The sequence below is a fragment of the Mustela nivalis genome (genome assembly GCF_964662115.1).
Source record: "Mustela nivalis genome assembly, chromosome: 19".
Classification (NCBI taxonomy): Eukaryota; Metazoa; Chordata; class Mammalia; order Carnivora; family Mustelidae; genus Mustela; species Mustela nivalis.
This window is the reverse complement of record NC_139038.1, coordinates 35,271,200-35,288,915: the sequence shown is the minus strand read 5'-3', so window position 1 is coordinate 35,288,915 and position 17,716 is coordinate 35,271,200. Positions and strand designations below refer to the sequence as shown.

At 49.6% G+C, this 17,716-nt stretch overlaps 1 protein-coding gene across 2 annotated transcripts; it reads right to left on the bottom strand.

Moving 5' to 3' along the window:
• Positions 1–41: 41 nt before the first annotated feature.
• On the bottom strand, positions 42–14,406 carry EEF2KMT (eukaryotic elongation factor 2 lysine methyltransferase). Of its 2 annotated transcripts, XM_082713798.1 has the most exons (8): positions 14,273–14,406; positions 11,711–11,773; positions 9,549–9,629; positions 8,102–8,203; positions 4,160–4,293; positions 3,783–4,078; positions 2,271–2,420; positions 42–308 (listed from the first exon to the last, which is right to left on the bottom strand). In XM_082713798.1, the coding sequence occupies exons 1-8, from the start codon at positions 14,366–14,368 to the stop codon at positions 208–210; spliced, it is 1,023 nt and encodes a 340-aa protein (XP_082569924.1). In that variant the 5' UTR covers positions 14,369–14,406; the 3' UTR covers positions 42–207. The 2 variants fall into 2 exon arrangements, with proteins under 2 accessions (XP_082569924.1, XP_082569925.1); XM_082713799.1 differs by lacking the exon at positions 11,711–11,773 and having other exon boundaries at positions 14,273–14,401.
• Positions 14,407–17,716: the final 3,310 nt, after the last annotated feature.

Sequence of the window (17,716 nt, the reverse complement as noted above, 5' to 3'; positions counted from 1 at the left end):
TCACTTAAGAACTAGAACTAGTGACAGAAAGAGGCACCCACTTGAATAGTTTATATTTTATTAGAACACAGTTTGCAGTCCTGATTCTGAATTTAACATTCTTCAAGCATTCAAGTCCAGTGAAAATTTTATCAGCTTTGCCACATGAAAATTCTTTCCAGGATGGTGATTTAATTTTCATGTTGATCTTTAAAAACGTTTGTAAACCTACAGCATTAATTTCAAAATTTTCATGTCTGAGTGCTCTTCGTAGGGAAACAGCTTCTGGTTGTGATGAGGCACTGCTTCCCATGGGATCCCAGCTTGGCCTGGAAATACAACATGTGTCTCTGGATGGTGGGGTCTGGGGACATGACACCACCTATATAATGTGGGGCTGCAGGACAGGCTGGGGGGTATATACAAACCACAGACTTCTGGGCCCCATCTGGACACCTAGAATCAGCCTTCAGGGATAGGACCAAGAATTGAGTTTTTAAATGGTGCATGGCAGCCACATTTGCCACCTGTTTTCTGGGTCATACCTTTCCTAGAAGGTCACAGACCTGTCTGGGTTTCCTGACCACTCAGCCTGGTGCCTGTTGGCAGAGGCTAGATATATGCAGAAGGGCTTACATCCTCCTCATAAGCACAGATGCCTGAAGAGCCCTTGGCAAGGATCATTTTGACATTAGTGTTTTATGAATGAAAGTAATTATAAAAATGAAATATTAAAAGTACACAAGTGTCAGTGTTCCTGGCTGGCTCAGTCAGTGGAACTTGGGACTCTTGATCTTGGGTTCATGAGTTCAAGTGCCACACCAGGCCTAGAGCTTATGTAAAAAAAAAAAAAATACACGTGTGTGTGTGTCTATAATCCTGCCACCAAGTATAACAAATGTTAATTGGTCTATGTTCTTTCAGATTTTTCCCTATATACATATGAATATGGAGAGGATTATTTTTAAAAATAGAAGGAGTTGGGGCACCTGGGTCGCTCAGTTCATTAAGTATCCATCTCTTGATTTCAGCTCAGGTCATGATCTCAGGGTTGTGAGATCAAGCTGCATGTTGGGCTCCCCACTGGGCATGGAGCCTGCTTAAGATTCTCCCTCTCAAAAACAAAAACAAAAGAAAAAAAAAAAGGGTTCTCCCTCTTCCTCTCTCAATAAAATGGGGACATATATATATATATATATGGTGTTTGGTACTTTGCTTTCTTCACTTAAACTATAGTATAGAGATTTTTCATATAGTATCTGAAGGAGGATTTCATTCTTTTTCAAAGCTACAGGGCACGCTGTCCATAGGACACGGGCACACGTAGGGGGTGTTTGCCTATAGAGGCAGCTGTTGTGGGGGCTGTGCTGGGGAGGGGCGGGTTGGGGGGCACGCGTGGTACTACACTGCAGCCAGGCTGTGTGAAGCAAGCCCCGGTTGGGCCTGGCACGTGACAGGGATTGCAGGACAGTGGCCGGTGGTTGTGGGGTGGGAGAGTGGAGGGTGGGAGTCGGCTGCCTGGCTCCATTCTGGAGCTGAGGCAGTCACTAGTCGCCATGCACCCCAGGATTTCCATGGGTGAGACTGGAGGATGACAGCACACCCCTCCGTGGTGCTGGGGGGCTGACCGGTCTGAGGACAGTACCTGGCCACAGCAGGGCCAGTTTGGGGTATAAATGGCAGAGGCCCCCCTCCTCCAGAGTCCTCCCTGTTTTTCTTCCATTTACTGGGTTCTTAATACAGTGATAGCAGCAGCTACCATGTTCCCAAGTGCTCCCCAATGCCAGGTCCTGTGTCACCTCCCAGGTGGATGTTCCTACCACACAGATGAAGACAAGGAGGGGAGTGGCAGCCCAGGTTCACCAGGCGCAGTTGCTGGAGCCTGCACCCCACTGCTGTGTGGCCAGAAGTCATCTACCCTGACACCCCCTGGCATTCACCATCCTCTCTTCTCCGTTCCACAGACCAGGAAACGGGCCTGAAGACCCTTGAAACCTGCTCTAAACACATGGTAGGACTGCTGGTCTGACCTCTAGGACTGCTGCATAAACTGCCTCTTCCCCTTCCAAGCACAGCTCCCCAGCCTGCCTCCTCTGCTGAACAGGCCTCCTCCACTAAGCCCCCTGGGGCTGAGGGGGTGGGAGGCAGGTAGTGGGCTGATGGCCCAGCCTGTCTGTCTGTTTTCAGGGCCCCATTCTTTTACTCTGCTGATTTCTGCCTCTCTGGAGTCCTGTGTGGGGGCCCAGGTGGCTTCTTAGAGACAGCAGCCCCTCCCAGGGCCCAGGGCTCACCCAGCTCGCTCGTGAACAGCTGGCAGGTCTCTGGGTTGCGGATGGTGAAGGCAATGTAGGCCTCAGGAGCCTGCTGGTTCTTCAGGCAAGCAGAGAGCCTCTGTAGGACTCTGATCAGGGAGAGGACAGTTTCTGGGCAATACAACACATCTGTAATGAAAAAACTCAGGTTACTGAAAGGGGTTCACTCTAGGATTCAGGATCCAGAAGAGAGGGTGCCTGGTTGTGCTGACGTCAGCAGCAGGGCTGGGGCCTGGAAACCAGCAGCTTTATTAGAACCATGACACTGGACCAAAGAAGATGACATGGTTAAAAAGGAAAACTTCGGAGAGAAAAAAAAGCTGCTGAAAAACTCTGCATGAAGTGGAAAATATCCAGGACTCACTGGTGTTCCTTTAAAAAAAAAAATCAGTTCTTTGACTATGGTCTATTTAGAAGATGCTTAATGAAATACCCCCCAAGCAGCTCTCTGTCTCAGACTTCTTGTTTGCAGGGATCTTCTGTTTTGTTGGCTGCACTCACTCCCTGTCAGCACCCTTATTTGGGAAGGTGCTGCTCGGGCTCTGTGTTCTGGCCACTGTGGGCCTGGAGGTCTCAGGGCTGTAGGCCAGGATCAGAGCCACAGCACTGTCAGCTGGACTGGGGACTGGGTGAACTCAGTGGAGGACAAGGGGGCTGTTGGCCAAACACCCCTTGTGTCGAGGACCCTGTCCTTGCGCCTGAAGTGGCTGGGCCCGCCCTTCTCCCACTCATGCCCTCAAAGATGAGATGTGGGGCTTGTCTCTGAAAAACATAGGGGCCTGATCTGGGACAGAGATGTGCAGGCAGAGCCCTTGGAGTCATAAGTGCAAATATCAGGCAACAGAGCTGTGTAGAGATAGAAGCAAGCGCTTACCAGGGTGGGGCACTCAGAGCTCGTTCCCTGACTCTGAAACCACTGTGGTTCGACCCTAGGTCTGCCCCAGGGCTGGGTGTCTGTGACATGTATAGGAATCAGACATGGTCCTGGGGAGAATCACGCTTGTCCCTTGCAGCCCTGAAAAGAGGGCTGCCATGGCCATTTTGGCCCCACATCTGAAGACTGGGGGGTGGCGGAGGCAGGGCTGCTGTTCAGCTCCCCTGTTTCATGGGTCTGCTCTGGCCATTTCATTCAGATTCAAGGGAGGGACATAAAAATCTCTCTGCTCAGCTGCAGCCTGGCTAATAGGTCAGATGGCTTTGGTGCCCTGGGGCCTGTGCACTCCATCTCAGGCTTTGCTGAGAAAAGCTGGGTTCATTTATCTGAAGGAACCATTTTAACAGGAATACATGTGACCACTGTGTCAAGTGGGAGGACTGTGGCTTTAGGGCATCCATGAGCCATGCCCTGTAGTTTGATGTCTCCCTGAAGGCCCACAGTGGCACTTCTACAAGTCTCATCATTCCTCTGCCTGGCAGGATATACACTGTCCCCTTCCCAGAGCTGAGCGCTGGGTAGAGCTGTTCCAGTTGCTGCGGGGCAGGAAGCAGTACCTGCTGCTATGATTACGTCTGGCTGGAAGGCAGCGAGCTCAGGGGCTGTCACAACGTCCCAGTCCAAATGGGCCACCATCACCCTGGGGCTCTCTGAGTTGTAGGTGTTATGTCCTGGGTGCCTTGCAGGGTCAGTGGTATCTGGTTCCAATGAGAGGCCATTGAGAAGGATGTTTCCTCGGAGCTGCTCAAGGACACAGGTGTGACAGTCGCTGAAGATGTACGTGCTGGGACAGCATGTCTTGCAAATGGCCAGGCCCGTGAGGCCAGCTCCACTGCCGAGCTCTAAGACAATCCTGGGTGGGAGAAGGGGGCCTGTGTCTGAGATTGTGCTGAGAAAACTGGCCTTCCTGCCCTGCCCGGCACCCCAAGGTCACCTGTGAGCAAAGGCAGCCGGGTTCTCTATGGCCCATTCTGCAAGGTAGAGTGCGGCGTCCCACGTGACCAGGCCGGTGGTGCCATGGGAAACGATGGCTGTGCTCTCTGAGAGTGTGACTGAGTCTCCGGAAGGCTGGGCCGAGACAGGGAAAGGATTAATCTAAGCTATCAGGAGACATGGAGCTGATTTTAAAAAGAAAAACATCACAACAGGTGCATGGTAGATAAGACTGTGGAACATTCTGCCACAGAATACTACACAGCAATGGAAAGGAACAGGTTAACACTGTACGTGCCACCTGCATGGGTCTCGAGGTCACACATTGTGGGATTCCATCCATCTCACCTTCTCAAAATAACAGGACTGTGAAGAGGGAGAACAGATCAGTGGCTGCCAGGGTGGGGTTGGTGGGGACTGGGGACAGAGGAGGCCTGAAGGAGGTCTTTGTGGTGACAGCAGGTCAGTATCTTGATTGTAGTGATGCCCACCCGGACCTGCACGTGTGGTAAATGAGGTACACCTACACATGCATGGTGTGTATGTCAGAGTCCTGGTAGTGAAGCCGTATAAGTTAGGGCCCGTGTTTACAACAGGGGAACCTAGGGAAAGGGCACCTCTCTGTACTGTTTTTGCAATGTCTATGAATCTGAAATTATTAACAACAACAAAAAGTCACAACTCTCTGGCATCATGAGCTATGCATGAAAAGACTTAGTGTGTGGGGCCTTCCTCAATTCAACCCAACATCTGGGGCCTGGGAATTCTCCAACCCTTGAACTTTTCTGTCACCCTCAAAGCAAGTGTTTCCTGGAACATGCAGTCCTGAACTGTGTTCTTCAAAGTGGGGCATCTGAGCAGGGCACTTCAGACATGCAGTCACCTGGGGGCGGTTTCTGGTTATCTCTGAGCTCACAAACTCATATAGGAGACTCCGGTCTCTGGTGTACTGTGAGCAGTTATTTGTTCATTCATCCATCCGTGCATTTTTCCTGAGCATCTATTATGGTGCTAGGGATTCACATGTGACAAGATGAAGTCATTCCCTGTTCTTATGGAACTTCCATGCCAATGGGGGTTAAAACCATAATAAACAAAGTAATTTATCGGGTTTTCAATGCTAAGAAGGAGACAAAAGACTACATGATAACAGAGACTGGCGGAGGGGTCTATTTCAGATAGAATGGTCAGAAACAGCCTCTTTGAGTATGTGTCATGTGACCTGGGATGTGAGAATAAAGGAGAAGTGAGGCATGTGAGGTTCTAGGAGGAGAGCATTCCAGACAGAGGAGGTGCAAAGGCCCCGAGGCAGCATTTTATTTGGTGAGTTCAAGGAAGGCAAAGAATGCCAGTGGTCTGGAGCAGAGGGAGAGCAGGAGGAACTAGAGGAGAAGGAAGGCTGTAGCAGGGCATGCAGGGCTTGGCAGGCCACGTGAGAAACTAGGATTTGAGTCTGAGTGTGAAGGACAGCTGCTGGCAGGCTCTGGGTGGTTGAGCAACATGCTCTGATTTACGTCTTAAATCAAGGGGAGCACTCTGGGGTTTCTGGGAGTATGGTTTTGAATCTTCCTGAATCCCCACATAGAGAGTAGTGAGATATGGATAACATTCAACAAAACTAGGTGAAGCCGAAGTATCAATAAGTGGGGGCAAACCACCAACAGACACAAGACGTGTGTGTGTGTGTGTGTGTGTGTGTGTGTGAGAGAGAGAGAGAGAGAGAGAGAGAGAACAATGGGGCACACAACGGGCCCTAGGACAGAAGCCTAGTAGCCAAGTATTCACTGGAAATGCAGGTGCCAGCTGTGAAGCACAGCCCATGGAGAAGAGAACTTGCTGCTCTAGTCATCGGGGGTATGAGGGACTGGGGGTGAGGCCTAATGGCAACTACAAACACTGAGAAATGTTTGAGAAGAACAGAAAACACTTCAGACATCAAGGTACATGAGAAGAAGGTGAGAAAGAAAACAAAACATAAAAACAGATCAGCCCATTAGAGAAATGGAAGGTGAAAGTAGTGAAAGTTTAAACATCAAAAATTAAGAAAGAGATTATAAGGAGCTCAATGTGCCCTCCTCACAAACTCATATGTTAAAGTCCTAACTCCCAGCACTTCAGGACTGGGACCTTATTTGGAGACAGGGTCTCTTCAGAGAGGATTCTCTCTCTGAAGTTAAGATGACGTCATCAGAGGGGCCCTAACCCAGTAAGACTGGTGTCCCTGTACACAGAAGGCATAGAGGGAAGATGATGAGAAGACAGCCGTTGGCAGGCTGAGGAGAGAGGCTGGGAGTACATCCTTTCCGCACGGCCCTCAGAAGGAACCAACCCTGCCAATAACTTGATCTTAGACTTTTGGCCTCCTGAACTGTGAGATGATAAATTTCTGTTGTTCAAGATACCCATTTTTGGGTACTTTGTCACAGAAAATGAAAGCAAAGAACAAATACTAAAAATTTTAATTCAAGAAAACATTCCTAAAAAACAAAAGATAAACACTGAAGGAGTCCACAACGCACCCAAGATCACTGAGCCAAAACAACCCACCTCAAGATATATTCTACTAAAATTCTGGACTTTAAAGGGAAAAGTCCTTTGGCCATTTAAGAGTGAAAAGCATGGGGCATACACAGGAAAGAATATTAGGTTATTACCAGGGTTTTCCACAGCAACACTTCATACCAAGGAAGATGGAGGAACATATTTAAGAAATTCAAGAAGAGAGAAAAGAGCACATTTGAGCTTCACTAAGGACACAGTTTGCAGTGGGCTGTATTCTTTCTGGGTATGATAAGAAACCAATTCACTGCACTGACAAAGAAAGAATCCAGTCTGTATCCTGCCTCTCCTCTATGGTCTCTATCAGTGGGTGACCAAACAGTGGATAAAGGGAGACATCTCGTAAAACTTCTCTAGCCAATGAATGAAAACAAAGTGACAGAATTAGAAAACCACCCTTTCATATTCTCCAATGAATTAAAGAATAAGCTTTGAGCATTCATAACTGCTATCATAACAGATATGATGTGTGTCTCCTAGAGCCCCATTTTGTGTTCTTGCCAAAGGGATCAAGCAGATGTAAGCCTGACCGGGCCTCCGAAACCAGCCAGTTAGTGGGAAACAGAGCCGGAAGAACCAGCCGAACAGCACCACGCACAAGCGAGTAAATCCAGCCTGTGGAAAGCAACACAGACACTGCCAGGGAAGAAACAGCTGGAGGGGGACCTGCATGTGGAGGGAGACTTCAAACTAGACGGAGCTGATGGGCAAGAGTAAAGGCTGGTGCCAGAGGTGCATGTGGGTGGGAGGAAACCACAGAATGACTGCTCCAAAGGTCCTGGTGGTCACTTTGTAGTGACGGAGGGCCTGCGGGCTGGCTGCCAAAGTTCTGTCCCTTGACTGGAGTACCGGTCACCATGGTGGCTGCCTTGCAACAATTTGGTAAGCTGTACATTTATTTCATGTGGTTTCCTACATCTGTGTTTTATTTTATAATAAAAGGCCCAAAACAAAACCTGAGACCCCTTTAAGTGTTATGTGCAGAACAGACTTCTGTGGACCAAGAAGGTGTAACACCAGTCCAAGGGCTGCAGTATTTGCCAGGCCAGTGAGGATGGTGCCGGTGGGCAGCGGAGAGAGACTGCTCTCCTGTAACACCATCAAGTATTTACTGAGGACTGAGCACCAGGTCTCTACTACACAATCATGTGCACGACCTGACTTAACCCCCAGCCACCCCATAAAATAGGTACTATTATGTACTGAAATGCTTGGTTTGCTGACGGGGGAAAACAAGGCTCAGTGTGCTTAACTGACCTCCTCTAAGACCTCAGAGCTGACAGGGCAGGATTTGTACCCACTTGACGCTGACTGGAGTCTGAATTTCAACTCTGTGCGCAGGAGTGGATGTGTGGATCATTCGGGGAGGGAGCCCATCTCCTACCAGCAGATAGCTCCGGTGGGACTGGGTGGGCTCCTCGGCCATCAGGACCTCTGCCAATGCCTCGTACAGCTCGTCCAAAGGCTCCGTGTGGACAGCCTCGTGCTGGAGGTAGGCAAAGCAAGAGCTTCAGGCAAGAGGTTAAGTTGACCCTCATGAATCAAACAAATGTTCCATGAGTTTATTTATTTATTTATTTTCTGTTCTCTGACTGGAGGATTTTTACCAAATTTGGATGGGAGGTTTGGGATGGATTGACTTAATACAAGCCACCTGGCATACGAAAAGTTCATGTGGTGGGGTAGCTGGATGGTATCTCAGGTATAGAGAGGGTGAGGGTGAGGTGTGGTCTAGGACAGCAGAAATAGGACTGCATGAGCTGCCATGTGACGGTGACAGGGAGCTCTGCCCTTCCATCGTGATGTTGTGGATGGATCAAACAACTGGAGCTTTTAAGTGAGCCTGGGCAAAAGCCACAAAGATGGGCACTCTACATGGTGTGGCCGGCTTCATCAATGGGCAAGCCTCTGTTGTGCACCTCACAGGGGCAGCAGCGGGATAGCCATGCTTCTGGTGGTTCTGGGGAGACCTGTGGGCCACGACTGTTGGTAAGAATCAGGTGGGGAGGCAACGGAGAAGCCAGGATTGTTTCATGTGCTAAGCTTAGGTGAGACATGGCCCATGCATTCAGTCGCTGAAGATAGCAGGTCTGATGCTGATCACTAAGGAATCACCTCTCTGACGTTCAGTCTAACGTGAAACCCAGCAGCTTTGGGCTCATTTTTAAAAGACATCCTATAGGGGCGCCTGGGTGGGCTCAGTTGTTAAGCATCTGCCTTCAGCTCAGGTCATGATCCCAGAATCCTGGGATAGAGCCCCACATCGGGCTCCCTCCTCGGTGGGGAGCCTGCTTCTCCCTCTCCCACTCCCCCTGCTTGTGTCCCCTCTCTCTCTGTGTCTCTGTCAAAATAAATAAATAAATAAACAAACAAATAAATAAAATACATCCTGTATCAGTCAGGAAAAGAGCCCACATCAGGTAGTTCATTGGGGAGAAGAGGGTATTGCAAGACCTAAAACACCCAATAGAGGGCAGTGTGGCAACCCAGATCTCGGCAACAGCAGGAATAGGTTAAGAACCTGTGGGCTGGCAGCCTGGGGGAGAAAGGAGCAGGGAGCTGGGACCACAGAAGAAATGCAGCTGCTGCTGGAGACCTCTTGAAGCACAGAGGCAGAGACACCCTGGCCTCTCTTCCTCCTGCCCCCCATAGCCTCTGACAGGTCAAACCCAGCTAGGAACAGTTACACAGGGAGCCCCTCTGACATACTGGGGTTTGTAGAGCAGGCAAAGGGCATGAGTTCCAACGGGCAAAGCCAGGCAGAGTTCACTTCTGGAGAATCAGGCAAGTCCCAGGTGCTGTCCGGCTACCAGACAGTGCCCATTACTGACCTTTCTGATGAGCTCTGAGAGAAAGCACCGGGCATACTTCACGGACGGCGGATGCTTCACACACAGAGGATGTTTCACAGTCTGTGACAAAGGACACAATGTGAGTTGCTAGACAGACCCCACTGTAAGTCTCCCACAAACTTCAAGTGAATATAGGGCAACCCCCATTACTCAAGCCCTCAGAAAAGATGTGTACAGACACAAGGGTTCTGGGTTCAGGGTTCAGGTGACCCTCATGAATCTGAATCAGTAAGTCTTCAGATACAATTCCCTTTCCAAAAAAATTTCTCCACTACAGTGGTGTAGGCTGACAGAACATTCTGGGCAGAACATGGAGCACATGGACCCAAGAAAACACCCTGCTATAGACCGTATGTTTGTGTCCCCCCCAGTTCATAGTCTGAAGTCTAAATCCCAATGTGATGGTATTAGAAGGCAGGGCCTTCGGGAGTGATTAAATCATGAAGGTGAAGCTTTCATGAGTGGGATTAGTGCCCTTATAAGAAATCCCAGAGAGTTCCCTCAGTCCTTCCACAGTGAGGACTCAGCTGTCTATGAAGGAAGAAGTGGTTCCCCACCAGACACTTGATCTTGGCCTTCCCAGCCTCTAGAACCATGAGAAACAAATTGCTCTTATTTACAAGTCACCCAGTCCATGGTGTTCTCTTCTAGCAGCTTGAATGGTCTATGCCGCCCCTGCACAGCGCAGGCAGCATGAATTAGTTTTTAGTGGGGATGACTGTGGGACTGTCTGGCTCTGTGGAAAAGGTGAAAGTGCAAACGGCGGGAACAGGCAGACCGGGCACTTGCTCTCCTGGAGCTAACATGCCAGGCTGAGGACGAGTGCTACGACGGCTGGGACAGAGGAAGATGGGGACTCTGCCTGCGGTGTGGTGGAGGGGAAGGGGGCTCTCAGGGGTGACACTTCGGCTGATGTCTAGAGAAGCAAAGAGCGGGAGGAGCGAGTTCCAGGCAGAGGGGATAGTTTGTGGAGGCTCTGAGGCAGGCATGGCCTGGCATTTTGGGAACAAGGGCAGAGCAACAGGGGTAGTGAGAATAGGGGCCAGGTCACATGGAGGGACATGATTTTACTCATGGGCAACAAAATACTCACACGACCCTTCAGGGGATTTCTGGTCGGCTGGTGTTAGGTTTTAGCCTCAAGGTGAAAATCAAGAGTGGGCTGCCGCACAAGGACTTCAGAATCTCTGAGCTTACAGTCCTGAACGACGGGGTTGCTCTCAAGCCTCCCCTAGCCATGGCAACATCTTTCCCACATGGTGGTCGGACGATCTTGGTTCACCCTCTACACAGGAATTCTTAACCTAGGCTTCTTGGATGGGCTTGGTGGTTGGAGTAGTGTCTCTAACTCCCAGGAATTTGTACATAAAATGTATTCTTCTGGTCCTATTTTTTAATGGGGGTGAGATTAGAACAGGAGAATTCATAGCTTTGGGTTTTCAGAAGGGTTCATGATGCTTAAGAGAGTTCATAGCCAGGGGCGCCTGGGTGGCTCAGTTGGGTGAGCGACTGCCTTTGGCTCCCGTCATGATACCAGAGTCCTGGGATTGAGTCCCGCATCAGGCTCCCTGCTCTATGGGGAATCTGCTCCCTCTGACCTTCTCCCCTCTCATGCTCTGTCTCACTGTCTCTCTCTCAAATAAATAAATAAAATCTTAAAAAAAAAAAATGCAGTGTGATCTCCACTTGATCCACATGGCTAGGGTCAGGGTTGGGGCAAGGCCAGCAGAGCGGCAGTCTTACCTGTACCCTTGCCCAGAGGTACCTCAGAATTCACACCCTACCTCGGAAAAGCAGAGCATAGCTACATCTAGAAGAGACATGAGTGGGCAAGACTTGCCTCCTTATTTTTTCCTTAAATGTAAATGTAAAGAAGAAAGTCTTTGAGCAGCTACCAAGTGCATAGCTGTCATCTTGGTTTTCATTGTGGATGATTTCTAAAACAGCTCCCAAATTCCCTCCTCTCATGCAGATTTTTATATATTCTAATGTCTTCGTCTAGGAAAACAACAGAGCCAGAGCTGCCTGAGGTGCTGCCACCTAAATGCAGTGTCTTTCTTTTTAAAGGATACAAGTGCACCCACTGTGTTTCTATCACGTCTTCATGGGCAAGTCAGGAGGCTGGTGATTCTGATTCTTACCTTTCGCAAAATATTCAGCAGCAGCTCAGGACCTGATGAGTCCCTTAATTTCTCTTCTAGGCTCTATTCAGAGAGAGAGTGGAGGGGGGAGAGAGAAATCTCAAGGGCATTTTCACAGGAACATTAAACATGCAATAGGACATGTTAGCAAAGTGCTAAGTGATCTCTCCCCAGGGACCTGGAGCCAGTTGGAAGTGAAAGCCACAGATTGGCTGAAAGCCTGAACTTGAGAAGTCCTGGGTAAGACCTGGATGAGTCAAAGAAAAAATATCAGAAGAGACTCTTGGGTCTGCATTAGCCCTGGCTGCTTAGGCTCGCTTAGGTCACAGAGCAGCTCCATGGATGACATGGCCAACCAGGAATTATAGGAGCAATGACACTGACACCTGATGGGCTCACCTTGGACTTGACATCTGAGTTACAATGGCTAGTTTATGCTGTCCTCTCTGACAGGGAACTCCAGCCCAGCAGTGAGCTCAGGTTCTAGAAGCAGACAGACTGGTCCTGGCTGGTATGTGACATCAGGCAAATCCCTTCATTTCTCCAGAGTGAGTTAGGCTCTAAAAGGCCTATAAGCCTGGCCCTTGCCCTCTCTCTGACCTTGTCTGCCCCCCAGCCCTGGCCTCCTTGCCATTCTTCAAGTGCAGCAGCCTGTTCTCACTGGCAGTGCCTTCCCATAGTGGGCTGCTTTACTGTTCAGGTTCTGGCTCAAATGTCACCTCTTGGGAGAGGCCTTCCTGACTCCCCCTACTTTGATGATACATTTCACTATTTCATTGACTTTACAGCCACCGTCATCTCCTGGTGTCTTCTTGCTTATTCATTTACTTGTTTATTCTCTGGCTCTCCCATCCAACCAGGGCCTCATCTGTAATATATACTGCTGGTTCCTGGTGCCTGGCTCACAGAAGGCATTCAGTAAATATTTGGTGGTGGAATAAAAATATTAGCTAACACCCACCTCACCATGACCTGGACATTGACTCGGGTGCTTCAATCTCCTATAATTCTGACACCAGCACCATCATTGTATCTCCCACTTAATAAGAAAACTAAGGTATAGGAGAAATGCAGTCACTTGCCCAAGGTCACACAACTTGTACGGGGTTTGGCCAGGATTCAAAACAGGCAGGCTGGATCCCAGGCCTGAGCTCCCCCACTACCGCACTCTACTTCTTTACTAATCAAGCAATCTTTCTGGTCAAATGTGAATGGTAGTAATAGTACCCACTGCACGACTGTTGTGGGCCAGTCTAAGTAAGCATTTATCATGGGCCTGATTCAGAGTAAGCACTCATTTCCTGTGAATAATTGTAGTTGATATTGAATTCGGACACATAGATGCTGTAATGAAGGTTTACATTTTGGGTTAAAAAAATGAACTATTTTAAAAATATAATAATATATACAAAAATATAATAATTTTTTAAATATAAAAATATTCCTTTCTGATCTGCAAGATCTCTCAGAATGCTAAATGGGTTAGGTCAATGAGGCACAAATGACTAACCATCACCCCTTAAGACGGGGCAGACTTGGGGGAGGAATATGTACCCAATCTGAGTCATCCCAGTGAGCTCATCGCACATGAATTATGAAGGAGGCAGCATCATTAGAGCCCCTGCATTGGCAGAAGGAAGCTGCTGCCATGGTCATTTCCATGTGCAAGAAGGGCAGGTCTCCAGAGCAGGGAAGGTGAGACTTCTTTCGTCTCTCTTCTGGCCTGTTTTGAAACAATACCCCCCTCCCCACCGCCCTGTCTCTTCCACCACAAGCATAAGAGCCTCAAACTGCCTCTGCGAGGGTTCTGTCCAATGCTGATGGTACAGATGAGAACACTGAGGCCTGGCAAGGGCGGGAGGTGTGGCGTCTGGAACTTGGTCATTGCGCTCATTACAACTGGTCTCCCGGTGTCCTGAGGACGTGGACTGTTTAAATGGGCAGCAGCGGGGCGCCTGGGTGTCTCAGCGGGTTAAAGCCTCTGCCTTCGGCTCAGATCATGATCTCGAATCGAGCCCCGCATCGGGCTCTCTGCTTAGCAGGGAGCCTGTTTTCTCCTCTCTCTCTCTGCCTGCCTCTCTGCCTACTTGTGATCTCTGTCAAATAAATAAAATCTTAAAAAAAAAAAAAAAAAAAAAACCGGATAGTCTTAAAAAGAAATGGGCAGCAGCAATGGCTAGAATAACAATGGGCTAAACAAAAAAAGTAATGAAATTTATCGTGAATTGTCCGACCTAACCCCAGAGTGACAAAGAGAAGTGGGAGGAATTCGGGGACTCTGTGCAAAGGCAGCCAAGGGCGGGAAGGGCCAGGGGAAGAGGGAGCAGAAGCCTGAGTGCAGGCTGGGCCCCCCAGACTCGCGCAGGTGTGCCTCCTGCTGCCCACCGCCAGCCCGCGCCCCCGGCGGAGCCCGGGGGACAAGAACAGGACGCGCGGCGGGGTCCAGAAAGGGAGCCGAGAACATCACGTGGCGGGGGGGAACGGGTCCGGCGCCGGAGCCCGCCCAGCCCTCACCCCTCCACTGCCGCCCCTCGCCCTCCCTCCGCGCGCCCCACCGCCCACCTTCCAGGGGAAAGAGCGCAGTGTGCGCGCTGCCAGGAAGCGGCGCTCGAAACTCCGCAGCAGGCGCGCGGCCTCCGCGCTCTCCTCCAGCGCCATGGCGGGGCGGGGCGGGTCCGCGGCGTTGCCCGGGAGACGGGGCGGCAGAGGGGTGGGACCGAGGCGCTGCGCAGGGGCCGGGGGCGGGGCCAGGAGCCGCCGGGAGTGTGGGAGGTGGGGAGGCGGGGCCACGGTTGGCTCGGGGCGGGGCCTGGGGCTTGAAGGGAGGAGTCAGGGTTTTGGCGCCAAGAGAGGGCAGGCGGGAGGCTACGGCTCTCTGGTAGCTTCCAGTCAGGCGAAGGGCAAGGTAACCTTCTCGTTGTTCCCTCGCCTTCACGAGGGTCTTTTTGGCCGAGTGGACGGATGCGTAGCCCTCTCCCAGTTGCGCTCCTGGGAGCGAAGGAGGCTGACGGCCCAAACTTTCCAAGGCTGCGTCCTCAGGCCGGTGTTTGGCGGCCTCATGGCGTCGCCGCCCCTTCAAGACAAGGTGCGGGTTTGCAGCTCCGCGTGGGTAGGTGGCGCGGTTAATGGGCGAGGGAACTTAGGTTCTCAGACCTGACCCACCAGGGCGCCGCAAGATGACTGGAGGGCTGTGAGGTGCGCCCCTCTGCCAGATTCTTAAACCTACCCCTGGAAGCCGTGCGGGGGTTTAGTCTTCTCCGCGGTCCGCGTGCTCTCCACAGCATGGTGCCCTGTTCCGGCCACGGCGACCTCGAACGGCCCCCGTGGTGGGAGCCATGCGCTGAGGTGCTCTCCAGAGTCGGGAGGGAGGGCGCGAGGAGCTTGGCAAGGTCAGCCTGAGGTCACGTCCTCTCCATGGCCCCCTCAACACCAGGCAGGACTGCCCCCCCACCCCCCAACTCCTCCGGCCTTTGGATCTGCCCCTAACCCATCCAGTCTTGTCTTCACCAGACACTTATTAAGCACCTACTGCGTACCCAGTGCTGTCAGGAACCGCGAGGAAAACCAGGAGTGGCCCCTGCCCTTCGGGGGCTCAGGAGCTCGCGCGGAAGTAGGCTCCGCACTAACTACCACACAGATGCGTGTGGACGGGCTTGGCAATACCTGTCGTGCAGGTGGAGCTCCCGGAAGAGGGAGGGCTTAGAGTAGAAGTTTGACTTTGTAGGGAAGGGAGTATGAAAGGAGAGTAAGGGGGCTGCTGGGGATGGTGGGGATGGGGAAGAAAAGAAAAAAAAAAAAATTTCCATTAGGCATTACTGTGCCTGGAGTGAAAGGCAGGGTAGACAGCAACCCGCGGGCGCTGCCTGCGGAGTCTGAGCTGTGTTCAAAGCCTAGCATGTTCACTTCAGCGCATCTCTCATAAAACTCCATTTGGAAGAGTCCAGAGCTAATTTGCTAAATATACTTGCAGAAGGTAGATGAGGGTGCAGATTAAATCTTATTACCCCTTTCAGATGAAAAACACTGAGCCCTGCTCAGCTATGAGAACAAGAGAGGAGAATTAATTCTAATTGAATGCATTTATTCTCCTGTTGTTCTTTTTTTTTTTTTTTAAAGATTTTATTTATTTATTTGACAGACAGAGATCACAAGTTTGCAGAGAGGCAGGCAGAGAGAGAGAGAGAGAGAAGAGGAAGCAGGCTCCCCACTGAGCAGAGAGCCAGATGTGGGACTAGGACCCTGGGACCATGACCTGAGGCTTTAATCCACTGAGCCACCCAGGCGCCCCCTCCTATCTGTTGTTCTAACACTAGCACCCAGTGAGCACAGGATCCGACATAAGAATGATGTCTTTTATTCCCTTGATACTGTTGATTTTTTTTTAGAGATTTTATTTATTTATTTGGCAGACAGAGATCACAAGTAGGCAGAGAGAGAGGGAGGGGAAGCAGGCTCCCTGCTGAGCAGAGAGCCCGATGCATGGCTCGATCCTAGGACCCTGAGATCATGACCCGAGCTGAAGGCAGAGGTTTTAACCCACTGAGCCACCCAGGTGCCCAACACTGTTGATTTAAATAAAGAGGGTGGACTGTGATAATTGCTGTCTTTACCCAGAATTAATGGTTTCTGGGACTGATGTTGCAGAAATCCTCTCAGTCACAATATCTTGAGGTGGAATCACCTGAAATATGACAATGTATCAACCAGGGCTGATTCTTGGTCCTAAGGGAATGAAGCTTCAGAACTGGGCCATGTGGACTGGTCCGCTTCTGCTGTTTTGATCAGCTCTCTGCCTGCAGTAGACAATGAAAACCAATGGAAAGGGTCAAACTCATAAATACTAGGCTTGTTCTGTTAACACATACAATCGCCATTAATTGCCTTTCTTCTGAGGAGCAAAAGGGCATGTACAGTCAATGCCATAATAAGTAATACTGTATGATGTTATTCTAAGATACTAATAAATCTAGGCTGGTTCAGCCTTTCCTGATGCCATAGATGGGAGGTAGATTGGGAAAGGATCCCAAGTGAGCCATAGCAGTGACTTGCACACAGAAGAAGCCTTTATTTTGGTGTGTGGGCTCTTGGGAGGGACAAAGGTCATAAAGTTACAAATTTTAGATCTGAATCTAGAAGAATCAAGGCACTGAAGTCGTTTTCAACATCCAGGGACCTCATAGGTGTGTGTTCAGGTATAAGTGAAGATTAGGATTGCCATTTAACACAAAAACTAAAAATTCTAGGGAGTGTTTATATGAAGAGAGGCTTTAGGACACATCCCACAGTTCTGCCAGCATCGAGGGGATATGTAGGTGCATACGCTATATTGCAGATTTGGCTTCTGGATTTGAGGTTTTTAATAATAAGGATTTGAGGCTTTTAATAACAACAACAACAATAACAATAACAACAACAACAACAACCACAACCCTCTAATACATTTTAGCTGTATGGAATGGTTGCTTTTTAGAAATTATGCTGTGGGCATGGCAGTTTAATCAGTACCTTGAAGTTTTTTCTTTATCTCTCCTATAACTAATGGTTTCTGTAGAAAAGGACCAATTGATTTCTTTTTAAAATGTTGCTTCAGGGTGTAGAGACCTTTATAGGTCATGTTTCAACTTATAGGAAATTTTTATAGTTCAAATATAAATTACGTTAAATGTAGGCTTTGTAATGGAGTTAAGGTTAAGTAAAGTTCTGACTTTCCTTAGGTTGTTTATAGTGTTCAGGAGGCTCCCGCTCTATTGGCATAAGAGCTTTGTTAAAGCAGAAGAATGGTCAGGGTTGGGTATAATAAGGATGTAGGTGGCTCAGTCTAATGATGTAATTATTGAGATATAGAAAGAGGTGCATCAGGACTCTATAATGCTTTGGTTGGTGGCAGAACCAGTGTTACAAGTTGGATTGTGTTCCCTCACACCCCCAGAAAGTATGTTGGAAGCCTTAATCCTTGGTACTTAGGACCTTATGGTACTGGTGACCTTATTTGGAAATAGAGTCTGA